The following is a 19910-nucleotide window of genomic DNA, read 5'->3' on the forward strand; positions in this document are numbered from 1 at the left end:
ATTATATGTACTCAACGGATTTATTTTCCTTTCTGGTTTGCTCATCCTTGCTTATTTTACTTTGCACGTGGCAAGGGCTGTGCAAAGATCTTCTGTTTCTTTCTGTTGAGTGCACTGTTTGTCCATTGGCATTGGTGTTCATCCTGCCTGTGACCTCCCCAGTGTCATCTTGCCACCTAATTGTGAGTCTTCTCTTCCTCTCAATCCATCTATTGTTCTACAGAATACTATTCTAGGTAGTCTATTCTCCATTATGCTTGCTGTATGCGGCCTCCCTAGTTTGACCTCTTCTGTAACACTTTGACCTTATTACTTTGTGTGCGCAGCTCTTGCAATTCTTTAATTTTTTCTTTCTTATCCTCCAGTCCATGTTATTTTCATCATATATATACAGGTCTGAAAATATTCCTTAGTATTTGTCTTTCAAAGATTAATAGTTTTTCTTCATCTTTCCTTCTAAATACACTCCTGGAAATGGAAAAAAGAACACATTGACACCGGTGTGTCAGACCCACATACTTGCTCCGGTCACTGCGAGAGGGCTGTACAAGCAATGATCACACGCACGGCACAGCGGACACACCAGGAACCGCGGTGTTGGCCGTCGAATGGCGCTAGCTGCGCAGCATTTGTGCACCGTCGCCGTCAGTGTCAGCCAGTTTGCCGTGGCATACGGAGCTCCATCGCAGTCTTTAACACTGGTAGCATGCCGCGACAGCATGGACGTGAACCGTATGTGCAGTTGACGGACTTTGAGCGAGGGTGTATAGTGGGAATGCGGGAGGCCGGGTGGACGTACCGCCGAATTGCTCAACACGTGGGGCGTGAGGTCTCCACAGTACATCGATATTGTCGCCAGTGGTCGGCAGAAGGTGCACGTGCCCGTCGACCTGGGACCGGACCGCAGCGACGCACGGATGCACGCCAAGACCGTAGGATCCTACGCAGTGCCGTAGGGGACCGCATCGCCACTTCCCAGCAAATTAGGGACACTGTTGCTCCTGGGGTATCGGCGAGGACCATTCGCAACCGTCTCCATGAAGCTGGGCTACGGTCCCGCACACCGTTAGGCAGTCTTCCACTCACGCCCCAACATCGTGCAGCCCGCCTCCAGTGGTGTCGCGACAGGCGTGAATGGAGGGACGAATGGAGACGTGTCGTCTTCAGCGACGAGAGTCGCTTCTGCCTTGGTGCCAATGATGGTCGTATGCGTGTTTGGCGCCATGCAGGTGAGCGCCACAATCAGGACTGCATACGACCGAGGCACACTGGGCCAACACCCGGCATCATGGTGTGGGGAGCGATCTCCTACACTGGCCGTACACCTCTGGTGATCGTCGAGGGGACACTGAATAGTGCACGGTACATCCAAACCGTCATCGAACCCATCGTTCTACCATTCCTAGACTGGCAAGGGAACTTGCTGTTCCAACAGGACAATGCACGTCCGCATGTATCCCGTGCCACCCAACGTGCTCTAGAAGGTGTAAGTCAACTACCCTGGCCAGCAAGATCTCCGGATCTGTCTCCCATTGAGCATGTTTGGGACTGGATGAAGCGTCGTCTCACGCGGTCTGCACGTCCAGCATGAACGCTGGTCCAACTGAGGCGCCAGGTGGAAATGGCATGGCAAGCCGTTCCACAGGACAAAATCCAGCATCTCGACGATCGTCTCCATGGGAGAACAGCAGCCTGCATTGCTGCGAAAGGTGGATATACACTGTACTAGTGCCGACATTGTGCATGCTCTGTTGCCTGTGTCTATGTGCCTGTGGTTCTGTCAATGTGATCATGTGATGTATCTGACCCCAGGAATGTGTCAATAAAGTTTCCCCTTCCTGGGACAATGAATTCACGGTGTTCTTATTTCAGTTTCCAGGAGTGTATTAATGATTCATGTCCTTATAGTGTTACCAGTATAACAGTTGAAAGGAACAAGCAGATTTTAAAGTTAAGAACTCTTTTTTCTTTAAGATTTTGCCTAAACTAAAATGTGTTTTTTTCACTGTTGTTGGACAGGCATCTGTTTTTATACCCATTCTGCTGTTGTTACTTAACTAAAAAGACTAAGTACTTGGAGCTGTCAACTGTCTTAAGGTGCATCAATTTGGATTTTCTTTCTTTTGACTAGATATTCTCTTTTTTTCATTAACACATAACCCTGTTTTCACAGTAATTTTGTAATAATTTTGCATCAATTTGTTTAATTCTGGTGTGGAACCACTTATTAATGGTACATAATTTGCATAGTAAGTCTAATAATGTTCACCTCATACATCTGGATTCCTTGTGGATTACTTTTAGCAAATTGTCTATCTGCCTTCTTTAAGATGACATTAAATAAAGTAAATGAAATGACATTCCCTTGTTCAGTCCATCGCACACCTTAAAATTTTCCGTTTCAGTCACATGTGTCTTTAGATGACAAAAGTTCAATCTATACACATTTTAACTAATCTGCTAACTTCAAGGGTATTTCAAAACACCTCATTACATTCAGGAGTTTGTGTTGGTGTACGTTATAATAGGTCTTTTTGAAATCTAGAAGTAATATGTAGACATCTACATTGAATTCACACACCTAGACTGTTGTTTGCCTTAGAGTGTATAAATTATCTAATGTGGATCCATTTCTGCAGAAACTGCACTGGTAGTCCCCAACTGATTCTTCAGTTATTGGGATCAGTCTGTTTAATGGGAAAATTGATAGGATTTTATAAGAGATATCCAATGAAGCAATTCCTCTGTAGTTATCACTCACAAGGAGATTGTTCTTCTTAAATATGGGACACATAATCAGTCTGCAGGTATGGATTCACTCTTACAAATCATTTCTATTAAAAACTGTAGTTCTAATTACAGTTGTGGTTGTGGTCATCTATTCTTTAATAACTTATTGTATATCAGATCTTCACAACAAGCCTTATTAATCTTTAATTTATTTATTGATTGCTGTATGGTATGGTTACTTGCACTTCAGTTATATTGGAATTCCCCATCCCCATATCTAAAATGAAGAAAGTAGAGCTTACAGCATTTGGAGGAAAAGTAAATAAAGAGAGTCATAAGTTCCAGGAAAGGGTTTGAAAGTAACAATTTATTGAGAAAGAGATTTGGAAACCAGAGTAATATACAGCTCTTTAGATAGTTGGTATTACAGACAAGAGACCTAAATTTGAAATAAAAAGTCTCAGTGTGAAAATGCAAAGAGATGGTAAATAGAGCCAGACAAATTATGAGAAAAAGATTGTTAAAAGAAACAAGAAACAACATCATCATCATCATCATTTAAGACTGATTATGCCTTTCAACGTTCAGTCTGGAGCATAGCCCCCTTATAAAATTCCTCCATGATCCCCTATTCAGTGCTAACAATGGTGCCTCTTCTGATGTTAAACATATTACTTCAAAATCATTCTTAACCGAATCCAGGTACCTTCTCCTTGGTCTGCCCCGACTCCTCCTACCCTCTACTGCTGAACCCATGAGTCTCTTGGGTAACCTTGCTTCTCCCATGCGTGTAACATGACCCCACCATCCAAGCCTGTTCGCCCTGACTGCTACATCTATAGAGCCTGCAGGTATGGTTGTGGTTCATGGTGTGGGTTCCTGTAGTCATGTCCTAGTTCATGAACCACGGGCAACGTATGAGTTGCCAAGTAAGTGGTCTTGACAGTCGGGATACCAGTTACTTTGGAATAAGGCAGGGCATCTCGGACATATTCTGAGTCGTGGTCACCTTTGTGCTCATACGGCAAAGACTACCAAATCCACCGGTTAGTCCCTCAACCGTTAGGGGTAATACTAAATGGGACTCAGGGCAAGTAAGGCTAGCAACCTGCTTCCCTGGTACTTTAAATATGATGCTGGCAACAATCAGAGCAAAATGCCTTGGACCTTTGGAGGTGACAGAGTCCCACCTCTAACTGTCATAAGAAACAACATTAAATAATAAATACTGAAAATGAAGACTGATACTGGAGTAAAGAGTTAATGTGGATGGTAATCATATAAAAGGAATAAATAAGCTGCAGAAGAAAATAAAGGAAGTACTAGGAGATACAGACTGGGGGCGAATGGGAGCACAGGGGGGGTGAAACAAGTACATAGTGAAAGAGAAGTGTGCTAGAGAGCTACTTCCTATTTTTGGAGTTAAGGCACTCCAATTTTGGAAGGGAGATGATGAAACAAGCCCCAGTTCTTGCTGTTGCAGACCAGACTTCACGCAGCAACTATACAGGGTGTTACAAAAAGGTACGGCCAAACATTCAGGAAACATTCCTCACACACAAAAAGAGAAAATATGTTATGTGGACATGTGTCCAGAAACGCTTACTTTCCATGTTAGAGCCCATTTTATTACTTCTCTTCAAATCACATTAATGGAATGGAAACACACAGCAACAGAACATAACAGCGTGTCTTCAAACACCTTGTTACAGGAAAAGTTCAAAATGTCGTCCGTTAGCGAGGATACATGCATCCACCCTCGGTTGCATGGAATCCCTGATGCGCTGATGCAGCCCTAGAGAATGGCGTATTGTATCACAGCCGTCCACAATACGAGCATGAAGAGTCTCTACATTTGGTACCAGGGTTGCGTAGACAAGAGCTTTGAAATGCCCCCATAAATGAAAGTCAAGAGTGTTGAGGTCAGTAGAGCGTGGAGGCCATGGAATTGGTCTGCCTCTACCGATCCATCGGTCACCGAATCTGTTGTTGAGAAGCGTACAAATACTTCGACTGAAATGTGCAGGAGCTCCATCGTGCATGAACCACATGTTGTATCGTACTTGTAAAGGCACATGTTCTAGCAGCACAGGTACAGTATCCCGTATGAAATCATGGCAGTGAATTGAGGAAGTACAGTACATACTGCCGGACACATGTCCACATAACATATTTTCTTTATTTGTGTGTGTGGAATGTTTCCTGAAAGTTTGGCCATACCTTTTTGTAACACCCTTTATATTACATGTTTCTGTTATAGGTTCTTTATATAGAAGTATTCCTTCTGACTTGTAGTGTGGAGTAAACCCATGAACAAGACATTTCGATCCCTAACTTTAATTATCCTGGACCTCGTGTGATGACAAAAAGTAGAGTGCATCAAAAAATTTGACCAAATTAAAGTTTGATTTCATTATCAAATACTTTGTCATGCTCTTGAGATAGTTTATAGAACAACTATGCAGAAGTGTATGCAGGACCTCATGTGATGACAAAAAGTAGAATGCATCATAAAACTTGACCACATTAATGTTTGGTTTCATTGTCAAATACTTTGTAATACTCTTGAGATAGGTTTATAGAAAAACAGTGCAGAAGCACATGTAATTATTTACCTTAATTTGATATCAGTATAAAAAAGATTTTCTTGCAGGAAAGAAGAGTCATATTGACATAAGACTGTATAACACAAGAAGAAAAGAAATCCTTTTGCAAAGTTACAGTCTGTAACATACTAAACATTCATTTATGTATGTATTCTGTATTTTGTGTTGCAGTCAGTATTCTTCTTCTTAAAGTGTAATGTTGTTACAGGGAGTGCTTGGCAGAGCTCAAGAAAGGTGAGCAAGAAAAACAGAAACTGTATGAAGCCCTTTGTATCTGCCATGATGTACCATTGCTTCAGGAGAAATTAGATTGCTTATCGAGTGCAGCCCCCTTGCAATTGCAGCAGTGGACACCTATAAGAGTTTTACATCGCCGACCACTGGCAGAGAGAGTCAGAACCATACACTCACTGGCAGCAAAGGAGGTCAGTGGACAGCCAGGTAAGAATGTAGTATATTATTTTCTTACATATTTACTTAATGAGTTACATGAGTCAATTACATCAGGATTAGCAACTGGAAGTAAATGTGTCATCAAATATGTTATTCGAGATTTATTATTTCCAAAACATTCAGGTAAGTTTATGTAAATCCATATTTGTACAAACATTGAAATAAATTTGCAGAAATTAGCATTTACAAATTGCTTTTGAATGGTTGGACGATATTCAGGACATTTAAACAAATTTCATGTTCACGTCAGATCTGGAGACCAAATGGCAGAAATGCATTATCTAATGTGCATGCCCTGATGATGTATGAAAAATTGTATGAGTTTAAAGACTACCTACTGAAGGACTAGTGCAAATAGTCTAAGGTGTAATTTCCTCATTTCATGTAAAACACTGCAATTGTAATAATTATGAAATGTTCACATCTCAAAATCAATCTGCACAAATCTTTTTTGCTGAACATTTGTCATGAATACTTCATGTAGAGAAATTCTGCCACCAACAGGCAAATAGGTCAGTTCCCTCCCCTGACTGAACCACAGTCACACACATTTGGTTGAGTCCTGTTTTGTAAAACAATAGTCACAGTTACATTTCTTGACATCGCCAAAAACATTAAAGAAACACAGCATTCATTTATCTATTCACTAAACTGTAATGTTTTGTAGGTCCCTTCATGACAAAAAACCTACAGGAATGTGGAATTAATCAAGTTATAAATTGACAAATTGAAGTAACTTGTAAAAACTGCATCAATTTTTAAACTGCTGGTTAAACCCACATTTAAACGTAAAATCAACAGGAAAGCCACTGCTTCAAAGAACAGTGCTTCTTCCTCAGTTGCATTAAGAACCTGCCATTTATCTCATAAAAGTAACATAAAATTTTTCTGGGTGATATTATCATGGAATGACATTAACCTAAGTGTTATAAAAATAAAAGCCAGTTTACAATGAGCAACAGATGAAAGGCTGCACAGCAGATGTTGCAGTGTTTTACATCATAGCAAATGCATGCAATATTGTTGTGGGGTAGATGATATGATTCTGTTGTACTTCAGGATTAAGACCAGGTAACACAGTCTGAGCAACATCAAAGTACTATGATTTGAGTATGTTCCCAAGCACAGAAGACTGGATTAGCAGTGGGCTTTTTCATCAAAAATTGTGTGTGCCTCCAGTTATCCAGTATGGAAAAGGGGAACCTACAGTTTAATATGGAATCATAACCACATGTTGTTCCTGGCAACTCTTTACATTATTGAGAAATGCAGTCTAGATTGAAAGCAGACTAAAAATTTCCGTGGTCTAGTCGGGATTATATTCCAAATCTCTTTGTTTCCAGGCATGCAGTTTGCTGCTAGACCATCGAGCCCACCATAAATGTAATGACATGGTGTTACCAGAACTTCTTTATGTTACAACGGAAAGAATACACACATTACCATTGCTGGCTTTGCACTTTCCTCTCGTGTTCCCAGTTTTGTCCTCGCCAGCAGTGTAGGCAAGAACACATGATATCATTGCATGAAGTGCTGAGATACAACCACATTATAAGATTTTTGTTCCTCATGTAATTGACATTGTACATTGTCAGACAAAAAAAGTGAACCACCCAGAAGACATGGTCGAATATCAGTGTAACTTTTATGTGTACACACTGTGGGCAGGTTTGTAAATAATTAGAGTTACAATTCTCTGTGACATAATGTAACTGGATTGATAAAAAAACTACTCAACAAGCGACAGCAGGAGAAAACACTTGTAAAAGATATGGAAATACATAAGCCAGTGACTCCTCCTTCTGACAGAAGGGTTGAAAGGTAGGGAAGAGGGATGAAGGAGGAGGACTGGCAAGGTTTAAGATATGCGAAGAGTTACAGAAAAGTTGCCCAGAATCTCAGGTCAGGGGAGACTTACCAGATGGGATGAGGAGAAAAGAAAGACTGCTTGTTGTTGGTGCGTGCACTGAGTAGATCTGAAAACATGAGAACTCAAAAGGTGGAAGACAGGGTAACAAGCAAGACAGATATTACTGAAAAAAACACATTGTGCTAGAATCAGTAAGGCCTGGAAGGTAAATGCATTATATGTGGTAGATAGGAGAGAGGGGTGGGGTGGGGGGAGGGTCAGATTGGAAAATAAAAGTTATAGGCAAATAAAAGGAATAGTTACTAAAAATAAATTCTGAGACCACAGAAATTAACGTAAATGTAGGCCAGGTGTGTGGTGGGGACCAAGTACATGTTGCAATGCCAGTTCCAACCTGAGAAACTGGTATAAAAACGGAGAATCCAGATGGTGTATATAGTGACATAGGCACTGAGGTCACAACTGCCATGTTGTAGAGCATGCTCTGCAGCAGGATATTGTATGTCACCAGTACATGTAGAGGATAACTTCCACCATGCAACATACAGTGCCTTGTGGAGTACGTATGAAGATGTAGATGTACACCCTGCATCTGTGCCCACTCTTTCTGACTGATAACATGTAGTATTGGCAACATACAGTGTCCTGATGGAGACCATGTTCTACAATATAACAGCCCCCCTCCCCTCTCCCCCCCCCCCCTCCCCACCCCCAACCTATCTACTATGTCTAATGCACTTCACTTAGCTTTCTAGTCTTACTGACTGTTGCATGATGTTTTTCAGTAATCTCTGTCTTACTTATTACCCTATCTTCCATCCCCAAGCTCTTATGTTTCCAAATCTTGTCTTCTGCAAGCAGCAACAGTCACTCTTTCTTTCCTTCTCATCCCATGTGACAAGTCTTCCCTGCCTTGGGGTTCTAAGAGACATTTTTGTAACTCTCCCCATTTCCTAAACCTTTCCAATCCTTTTTCAGCATACCTCTTCTTTTACCTTCTGCCAAAAAAAAGGAGCCACTGGCTCCAAAAGCTTGCACATTTCCATATCTTTTATGTGTTTTTTTTTCCTGCTGTCACTTGGTAAGTAGATTTTATCAGGCCTATACAGTATATAAATGGTGTGGACAGTATCAGAGGTTGAGAGATCACTTTTGAAGGAAATGAGATGCCACATACTCATGTGAGACAGCTTATAAACACTTGACAGAGTTTCTTCTTGTGTGTGCCTTCCATCTGAGAACAAGCAGTGGACTCCTTGGAACATTCTACCAGTCCACCTCTTTAGTCAGAGACTTGTAACAACTGGACTAGGGAGTGACTATTCCATTTGTAGACTGTCATTACCACCACCACCAACACACAAACAGACACATTTGAAGAGGTGCCATCACTGGGAAGCATGGACTGTTGATGAATAGTGTCACATTGTGTTCATCATTGAGTCATTGTTCTGCACTATCTGTTATAACCTTTAATCACAATAATTGCGTGGATATTCACACTCTCTCTTAGAAACAATAGCTGATCACATGATTACAACTCAGTCTCTCGTATTCGACTGCCGTGCCGTGACATGCGGCCGGCGCCGTTCCTAGCTAGGTGGCGCTTTCGCGCTCAGCCGATTTGCGGAGCGCCTCTATCGCCGTTTGCGAGTACTGTCGTGGCGGCACTGTTAAATGTCGTGGCACTATCACAACACTTTTCCCCCCTTGGAAAAAAAAAAAAACACTCACTTCCTTGGAGACATGGACAGTGCGGAGACTTCCATGGCCTCTTGTGAGGCCCCGAGGAGATCCCGCGGAGAGACATGAGAGTATGATCGAAAATGTCCAGGACGGAAGCTCGTGCGTCTAACGTGCCCCCTGGATGAGATGATGGGTGAAAACTCCGGAGCAGCATCCCTAGGTGTCATGGACCTGGGAGTGTGCTCCAGTGAGATGGGTCCCGGAGAAGGCGGCGTCGCGACTGGGGCCGGTTCTCGCATACTCGGAAGCGGCAGCAACGTCAGCTGCATCAACACGGACGGTAGATCGGCAGCAGCAACAGGACTGGCGTCTCGGGCTGGTGGAGGCGAAGGATGGGGCGGTTTCACTGGCCCGTATGGATTTCACAAAGCCGGCGGCCGCGAAGAGCTTTGACCACCCCTGGAATCCATTTAGGGCGAGATCCATACCCTCGTGCCCACACGTCGGTGCCCACCGAGTATTTTCCCGCACTAGGGGACACAGTACAAGACCTGACAGGGTGAAGCAGGTGCAGTAGAGTGCGCAGTTGGCGGCCATGCAAGAGTTCAGCAGGGCTGCAATCACCCAGAGGCGTGAAGCGATAAGAACTCAGAAATTGCAGCAGAGCGTCATCTGTGGAAAAATCACTAAGGAATTTTTTCATCTGGCATTTGAAAGTGCAGACAAGGCACTCGTCCTCCCCATTCGATTGTGGATGGAAGGGAGGTGCTGTAACATGATGAATCCCTTGTCCAGTACAAAACTCATGGAAGGCCTGCGAAGAGAACTGAGGGCCATCATTCGTGACGATCGTGGATGGAAGACCTTCTAGCGCAAAGATTTTGGACAAAGCCAGCGTCGTCGCCACAGTGGTGGGCGACAGACATCTAACAACAAACAGAAACTTCGAGAAGGCGTCAATCAACAGTAGCCAATAAGTACCGAGGAAGGGGCCGGCAAAGTCAGCGTGCACCCGTTCCCATGGCTGAGCTGGATCAGGCCACAGAGAGGGCATTGTACGAGGTGCCGCCAGTTGTTGAGCACACTGGCCACACGCAGCAACCATATGGGCGATGTCCGAATCAATACCGGGCCAATAAACGTGCCTGCTGGCCAGGTACTTAGTCTGAGAAATACCCCAATGGCCTTCGTTCAACAGTTTGAGAACATCTTTGCGAAGAGAGGCTGGCACCACGACCCGTGGAGATGCGCCATCCGTGGCCAGAAGAACAACACCATCACGAACAGACAGATGAAGGCGCAAGGCATGGCAGTTGCGAAGGGGATCCGATGCTCGGCTCTTGGTCCTGTCCGGCCAACCTCGTTGAACAAAACCGATCACCTGACACAGGACCGGGTCCCGCGCAGTAGACGATGCCACCTGCGAACCTGTAAGTGGAAAGCCCTCGACCGCACGACGTTCTTCCTCATCAATGTGGAAACAGAAGAGTTCATCACGATCGAAAACAGGGGGCCCATCGGCAATCGCGACAATGCGTCGGTGTTGGCGTGTTGGGCCGTTGGGCAATAGTGAATCTCATAATGAAAACGAGACAAGTATAAGGCCTAACGTTGCAGGCGGTGAGCTGCCTTATCCGGAAGCGACGCTGATGGGCTGAACAGAGAGACCAGCGGTTTGTGGTCGGTGATGAGGTGAAACTTAGAACCATACAAAAAACACTGAACTTTTTTAGAGCATAAATGATAGCGAGCGCCTCCTTTTCGATTTGAGAGTAATGCTGTTGCGCCTCGTTGAGGGTCTTGGAAGCATAGGTGATGGGTCGTTCCGACCCATCCTCATACCGATGGGCGTGAACAGCCCCTAGGCCATACTGTGACGCGTCAGTCGCCAGAACCAAATGCTGACCCGGACAGAATGTGGCAAGACAAGGCGCCGACTGCAAATGTGCCTTCAGGCGGACAAAAGCCTGCTCACACCCGTCGGACCAACAGAAGGGGACGTTTTTGCGTAACAGCTGATGCAGAGGATAAGCTACTGCCGCTGCGGATGGAATGAATTTGTGATGATAAGCAATCTTGCCTAGAAATGCCTGAAGTTCTTTGACCATAGACGGCCGGGATAGAGCGTTAATGGCCACAACGTGCTGACGGAGAGGACGTATACCCTCACGGGACAAGTGGAAACCAAGATACTCAATGGAGGGTTGGAAGAACTGTGACTTGTCCAGATTGCACCTCAACCCAGCCGAATGCAAAACCTGAAACAGTGAATGCAAATTACGAAGGTACTCCTCAGTGGAGGCTCCCGTGACAACAATGTCATCCACATAGTTTATGCAGCCGGGAACGGAAGCCGTGAGCTGTTCCGAAAACCGCTGAAAAATGGCCAGTGCGCTACCGACGCCAAATGGTAATCGCTTGTACTGATACAACCCACAAGGAGTGTTGATAACGAGAAATTCCTTGGAAGTAGTGTCCAACGGCAACTGATGGTACGCCTCCGATAAGTCAAGTTTGGAAAAGAACTGGCCCCCAGCAAGCTTGGTAAACAACTCCTCAGAACGGGGAAGAGTATAAGTGTCAATGAGGCTCTGAGCGTTGACAGTGGCTTTAAAGTCACCACACAATCGCAGACTCCCGTTTGGTTTAGAAACCACCACGATCGGCGATGCCCATTCGCTGGAGGTAACCGGAAGGAGAATCCCTGAAGCTATTAACCTGTCTAGCTCAGCTTTGACAGGTGCAAGCAACGCCACTGGAATAGGGCGTGCCCGGAAAAACTTAGGGTGAGCCATAGGTTTAAGAGTAATGTGGGCTTCAAAATCCTTGGCACAACCCAGACCAGCAGAGAACACGAACGAAAATTCAGAACACAATCCATCCAGCTGTTGATACGGAATATCCTCAGATATGAGGTGCACATCATCATCAATGGAGAACCCGAACAACTGGAAAGCATCATAACCGAACAGGTTTTAAGTGCCCGCATGATCCACCACATAAAACGTGAGGGGCTGAACAACAGACTTAACAGACTTGTAGGCAGTGGAAGCATCAAACTGGCCCATGATAGGAATTTTCTGTTTATTATAAGTCCTCAGATTTCGCGTAACTGGAGACAAAGGAGGGGAGCCCAATGCCAAATACGTCCGAGAATTAATGAGAGTTACTGCAGAGCCAGTGTCCACTTGCATGCGGATGTCTTTATCCAGAACATGAACAGTAACAAACAACATCCATGTCCGACGCCTCGTCCTCGTCGACAGGAACTGTAGGGGACTGACACACAGAAGCAATGTGGCCTTTTTTCCTACATGAATTACACGTGGCCCAACATTTTGGACACGCTGCCCTGTCGTGCTGTACGAAACAACGGGGGCAAGAAGGAAGTGCGGAACGAACCGGCTTCTGTGGTTGCTGGTTTCGCTGCGAGCGTTGCGGCCCAACGCGACGTTGTTTCCGCGAGTGAACTGCCGCCACATCGTCGTTCTCCTGTGAAACAGGCAAGTTGTCCGTGTCGAAAGTTGACTGTACAGCACCTACATCGCACCACGCGTCGATTTGCACGCCAGCAGCGTGAGACACTTCAAAGGATTGAGTGATGCTTAGAACTTCCGACAATGACGGGTTTGGCAGTTGTAGGGCACGTTGCCGAACTTCTTTATCAGGAGCAAGCCGTAGAATAGCATCCCTAACCATTGAATCAGCATAAGACTCGTGATGTGTGTCCATGACAAACTGACATTTCCTACTCAAACTGTGTAGTTCCGCCGCCCAAGCCCGGTAAGATCGATGGGGCTGTTTACGACACTGGTAGAACACCACGCGGGCGGCAACAACGTCATTTCTTGGAAGGACAGGGAGGCAGGTTCCCGCAGAGGGGCTAACTGAGATAGCAGCTGATAGACTCGAGGGGAAATCCAAGATAGAAATAACGACTTACACATAGGACCGTCGACAACGCCGAAAGCCAAGAAGTGTTGCCGCAAACGCTTCTCATAATCCTCCCAGTCTTCAGCGGCCTCGTCGTAAGGAAGAAATGGAGGCGGAGAAGAGGAAGACAGACGATGAGTAAGCAGCGTCGACAACGCCTGAATTGCTGCCGTCAGCTGTGTTTGTTGAGCCTGAATAGTAGCTGTCAGCTGTGTTGTTTATTCAATGAGTGCTTGCATAAGCTGTTCCATGTCTGCCCCGTCACGAACACGCAAATCCACAACGCAGTGAAAATATCCCGACCTCGTCGCCAAAAAGTGTTATAACCTTTAATCACAATAATTGCATGGATATTCACACTCTCTCTTAGAAACAATAGCTGATCACATGATTACAACTCAATCTCTCGTATTTGACTGCCGTGCCATGACATGGGGCCGGTGCCGTTCGTAGCTAGGTGGCGCTCCCGCACTCAGCCGATTTGCGGAGCGCCTCTATCGCCGTTTGCGCGTACTGTCGTGGCGGCACTGTTAAATGTTGTGGCACTATCACAACACTATCCGAGATAATCATCGTCAGTGAATATGGTGGCAGTGTGGAAAGACGTCAAATTTTGCCATTGTTTTGGAGAGTCACAGCGGTGTTACTACTGGTGTCGTGGTGTGGGGGGCCAGTGGTTACGACTTTGGTCACAGTTTTAGTGAGTGAGGAACTGTGAGGACACAAAGGTACACCACAGACATCCTGTGTCCTCATGTGTTAACTCTCATGGGATAGTAATGTAATTTTTCAACAGGACAATGCTCATCCGCAGATCGCACATGTCTGTGTGAACTGTCTATGTAATGTTGAGGTTCCCCTGTGGCAGCAAGAGCACCAAATCTGTCCCTGATAGAACTTGTGTTGGTCTAGCTTAGCTGTCAGCTCCATCCTGATGCCAGTACCCAGGATGTAAAGACCCAGTTACTAAATCTGCGGATCAGTTAGCATCAGGACAGGATAGAATGGTTTTATAATACCCTCTCAAAAAGAATCAGTCCAGACATCCAGGCTAGAGTGGGTGCAATGACTCAAAATACTGCCTTTTACTTTACTGCTCTCTCCTCCTGTTAGTAATGTATATTCATTCATAAATAATTTTCTGTAGATCCCATCGTCAAGGAGAACCTTCAGGGACGTGAAATGTGTGAAGTAGCTCTTAGAAACTAACTACTGGTAAATTATTATAAAGTATTTCTGCTTACTCAAGCTAAGTTTAATGTAGTAAAATCAGCAGGAAATTCTCTTCCTCAGTTGTATTAAATGGGTGAAGTTTATCTGCTATTGTGTGCTTATGTATACACTGATCATGACTACCTACCTAATAGCCAGTATGTCCACCTTTGGCGTGGATAACAGGAGCAACACATCATGGCATGGAAGGAATGAGGCCTTGGTGGGTTGCTGGAGGGAGCTGGCCCACATCTGCACACAGAAGTCATCTAATTCCCATAAATTCCTGTGTAGTGGTAGGGGAGGGGGCAGTGGGCTGTGAGCTCTGGTGCTATGCTCAGTCACATCCGAAACCTGTTTGATCGGGTTCAGATCTGACGAGTTGCGAGAACTAACCACTGTGTTTCTCGAATCACTCCATCACACTCCTGACCTTGTGATGTGGCGCATTACCTTGTTGCAAAATGCCACTGCTGTCAGAAAACATGATTGTCATGAAGTGGTGTACCTAGTCTGCAACTAGTGTATGTTACTCCTTGGCCGTCATGATGCTTTGTACAAGCTTCACTGGACTCATAGATGCCCATGTGAATGTTCCACAGAGGATAATGGAAGCAGCGTTTCCACATCCCACACATATGTCAATGAGCTGTTCCCTTGGAAGACAATGGATTCGCACCCTCCCATTGGCATGGTGAAGAAGGTATTGGTATTCATCAGACCATGTAATGCTCTTCCACTGCGTCAATTTCCAGTGCCGATGGCCCATTTCACTCGCAATTGTCAATGTCGTGGCGTTAAAATTGGCACATGCATGGGTTGTCAGCTGCAGAAGCCCATTGTTAGTAATGATTGGTGCACTTTGTGTCCAGACACACTTGTACTCTGCCCAGCATTAAAGTCTGATGTTAGTTCTGCCATCCTGTTTTAACAGTGTGCCAGCCTACGACATTCGGTATCTGTAATAAGGGCTGGCTGCCCAGCCCCACAATGTCTGGACATGGTTTCACCTTAGTTTTGCCGTGTGTTGAAGACACTCACCATAGCACTCCTGAAACATCTGACAAGTTGTGCAGTTTCTGAAATGCTTGTGGCGAGCCTCCAAGCCATCACAATCTGCCCGCGGTCAAACTCAGATAGTTTGCGCACCTTTTTCATTCTACACTCAAATAGCATGCTCACTTATACTGCATGTACCGTGCCTGTGTCTGATTAGCAGTCATTCCTCGCCAGGTGATGCTGCTATTAGCTGGATGGGCTTATATTGGTAATAGGTTTATGGTCATAAAGTTCTGGTTGATCATAACCACATTGACACTGAACAGATGTTGCCTATGTGTATAGAAGTGAAACCTTCTTCACTGTGAACGTTGCTAGTTGTCATGCAGCTAGCTAACTCATCAAATCATGTGAAGAACATCTGTTACAGTCTGAGTTCAGGCCAATGTCCAGTGGCAGTGGATACATGCAGAATTCGAATAGCATATTAAGCATAGTACAAGGAATTGCACAATTTGTCACATCATGTGCATATGTATCACTGTAGAAAACTGGCATAGGCAGTGACTGATACACTTCTACAGACCTTATACCTGGTGGCTCACAACATCCAATTGGATGTTATTGCAGTCGCACATATTAATGTATTTTCCATGTTGATGTGCAGTAGGACTGATAAGTAAGTGTAGCTCATTACCGGTCAGAAGTTTTTACATGCAAATAAAATCGGTGAACCACTTTACAGGCACTGTTCAAAATAGTTCCAGTTGGTAGTGATGTTGCAGAATTGTGAATTTTACAACATGTGAGTGTAAGTGGTAATCATAGCTGCATGAACAATTACTGTCAATTCAAACATAGTACCAAATTACTATAGCAGGACTTTTTTTCTTTTGTTGAACTTCTTCCAATTTGATTTTGTTTGATGACTGTGATATTTATCATTTCAACCCACAAGTTCTCATTCATTTTGCTGTGGTGTACAAGATGTGAGAAACTCCAAATTCATCTAGAAGACTTTTGGTGAGAGCATTCTTGATCTTGATCCCGTTATCTAACTTTGTACATTTTACTTTCTTCCCAAACTGATTTTTTTGCCATTTTCATGAAAGTTTCTAATCTGGAAAAGCTGTTCTTTCATATATTGAACATAAACAATGCAGAAATGGGAAAAAATCTCTTAAACACCAAAAATACCGTGCTGCTCCTGTCAACATGAGATTCGTTTCAAAGAAGTCGTACCCAGAGTATTTTCAGCAACCTACATACTTGTTGGACAAGATTTGTGATGTTGTTTGCTGTAGAGGCAACCAACAAATACAGAGGTTTTATAAAAATGTGAAATTATCGTAAGAAATGCATGTTTGAATATAAATGCAGTCAAGCCTGATGGTTATGCTGTTGAATTTACTATGAATGGTACCTGAACAGTGTCCTCAATACAGCACAGGTGTCAGCTGTCATCAGAACAGTGTTCTGCATATTTGTGAGTGCATTTTGTCAGAGCTAAATGAATTCAAACAAGGGCAGTCTATTGGTACTCATATGGTGGGTGCTTCCATAACCAAGATAGTTGAATTATTTGGAGTTTCATGAGGCATCATATCGAAAATTTATAGCATATGCAGGAAAAGCGAACAAACGTCCTCCACAAAGTCACAATGTGGACGAAAAAAGTGTCACAATGTGGACGAAAAAAGTGTCACAGTGTGAACGAAAAAGGTATCACAATGTGGACGAAAAAAGTGTCACAATGTGGACGAAAAAAGTCACAATGTGGACGAAAAAAGATTCACAATGTGGACAAAAATGTGTGTTGAGTGATCATGACAGAGGGTAATTAAAGGGGTTTGTGATGAAAAATAAAGAGAATGACTGCTGCAAAAGTCACTGCAGAACTAAATATTGCACTCGTGAACCATGTTGGCACCAAAACACCGTGAAGGGAGCTCCATAAGTGGGGACTTACAGGACGAGCTGAAATTCCAAAACCATTCACCACTGATGTGAATGCCTGTAATAGGAAAACATAGCGCCTAAACCATAAATCAAGGACTATGGAGCAATGGAGGAAAGTCACTGGGGACATCCAATATAGGGATATACAAAAATCATTGTGTCATTTGGCCCAATGAGTATTGTTTCACACTGTTTCCAACTTCTGACCAAGATAGGTCCCAAGAGTAAAACATAGCAGGGGTTCAAATGTGGTTTGGGCAGCCGTATTGTGATATCCCATGGGCTCATTCTTATTCTGCCAAGAACTACGCGGCTGTTGTAGCTAATCAGGTGCATCCTGTGGTACAAAGTTTGTTTCCCAATTGTGATGCTGTGTTCCAAGATAACAGGCCCTCTGTCCACCAACTCATCATCCATGATCGGTTTTGTAAGCACAAGACTGAATTGTCACATTTCCACTGGCCACCACAGCCACCAGATCTCAATATTATTGAGCCTTTGTGGTCTGCTTTGGAGAGCATGGTGAGTGATTGCTATCTGCCTCTATAATAATTACATAAAGTTGCCACTATTTAACAGGAAGAGCAGTATAAGATTCCTTTGAAAACTGCACAGGAGCTGTATTTAATCTGGTTTCTTGCCATGCAATGTTTCTAAATTTTTAATCATTTTACTAGCCAACTTGCAATTTGATATTTTCCTGGCTATATTGCTGCTCACATTCAAACCTGTAAAAATTTATGACTTGAGATATGTATCAATCCAATACTTTGTATGTTGTTCAGTTTCTTTCTCCCTCTTGGTTTAATTTCTGTCTAGTTGCTACTTCCAAAGACACTCTTGACTTCATTGTTAAGTCTAGTTTAAATCACCAATTGCGGCTTAATATAACCCATCAATTTCCTGACTGCCTTGAAACTGAAGTTTGACAAAATAATTCTGCAAGTTTCATTTAGTGATGCTAACTTCGACTATTTGCTAATTTGCTGTGCATTACTGACCTATTCGTGTGCTTCTTTAAGAAAACGTGCAAATATGATGTATCCAGTTTTTCACTTTTTTTGTACCTGAGCCAATAACTTGTGTTTTCAAGATAGTTCGCTTGCAGAATTATTTATGCAGTGGCCTTGAGTGATTTCAGTGACAAGTAACCATTTGAACAATGTTTAAAAGAGTAGGCCTACACTTCAATAGATCACGTTCTCATGCAATGTGCTTAACGAGAATAACTAACTGATAGGTCAAAGAGTAATTATTACAACACTACCTGAAAAGACAGGTAACATTTGTATGAACATTATGCACAATATATAATGACAAAACATAAATAAAGAAAAATAATTAATTATTATCAGCAAGTTACAAGTTACTAATTCCATTTATAATGATAGTATTATGAAAAGCATACATTGTTACTCATCATATAGTGGAGATGTTGAGTCACAGACAGACACAACAAAAAGAATGCTAAACAAGTAAGCTTTCATCCAAAATGCCTTCTGCTGAATTAGACAAAACACAGACACACACACACACACACACACACACACACACACACACACACACACACACACACACACAAACGCAACTCACACACATGACCACTATTTCTGGCGATGCCAGGCTGCAAGGAGCTGCACTTGATGGGAGAAGCAAGGTGTTTTGTGGGGATAAGGAGGAGTCTGGGGCAGGGAAGAGAAGGGATAGCAGGATAGGGTTGGGGGATGGTAAAGTGCTGCTTGTGGGAGCATGCAGGGACGAGGTGGAAAGAGAGGGTAGGGCAGCTAGTTGCATTCGGGAAGTTAGACAGAGGGCATGGGAGGAATGGGGGTGGGGGAAGAGGAGAGAAGTAAACAGACAGTAGGTGCCATGATGGAATAGAAGACTGTGTAGTGCTGGAGTGGAAACAGGGAAAGAGATAGCTGGGTGGAGGACAATGACTAACTAAGTTTACGTGCATGAGAGTTATGGAACATTGGATACACTGCAAAGAGATTTCTGATCCACACAGTTCAGAAAATCTGGTGTTAGTGGGAAGGATCCCAATGGCACAGTCTGTGAAGCAGTCATTGAAGTGAAGAACCTTATGTTGGGCAGTGTGCTCAGAAACTGGGTGGTCCAGCTCTTTGTTGGTCACAATTTATCAGTGGCCATTCATGCAGACAGACAGTTTGTTGGTTGTCATGCCTATTTAGAACACAACATAATGGCTGCAGCTTAGCTTGTAGTTTCGCAGGTAGCCCTGCCTCTGATGGGATAGGTGATGCTTGTGACCAGACTGGAATAGGTGGTGGTGGGAGTATGTATGGGACAGGGCTTGCATCCATGTCTATTACAGGAATATGAGCCATGAGGCAAGAGGTTGGGAGTAGCGGTTGTGTGGGCATGGATGAAGACATTATGTAAGTTTGGTGGACAGCAGAACACCATTGTGGGAGGGATGGAAAGGATAATGGGTAGGA

General features: G+C 43.9%; 1 protein-coding gene across 1 annotated transcript in view; it reads left to right on the top strand.

Annotated features, from left to right (window-relative positions):
- The window catches only part of LOC126355741 (tRNA pseudouridine synthase Pus10), an 87319-nt gene that overhangs the window by 32459 nt on the left and 34950 nt on the right, over positions 1–19910 (top strand). Inside the window, exon 7 of the mRNA XM_050006122.1 lies at positions 5545–5777. Coding sequence (XP_049862079.1) covers positions 5545–5777 — 233 coding nt within the window. The remainder of the gene's footprint in view (positions 1–5544; positions 5778–19910) is intronic.

The sequence above is a fragment of the Schistocerca gregaria genome, chromosome 3 (genome assembly GCF_023897955.1).
Source record: "Schistocerca gregaria isolate iqSchGreg1 chromosome 3, iqSchGreg1.2, whole genome shotgun sequence".
NCBI classification, from domain to species: Eukaryota; Metazoa; Arthropoda; class Insecta; order Orthoptera; family Acrididae; genus Schistocerca; species Schistocerca gregaria.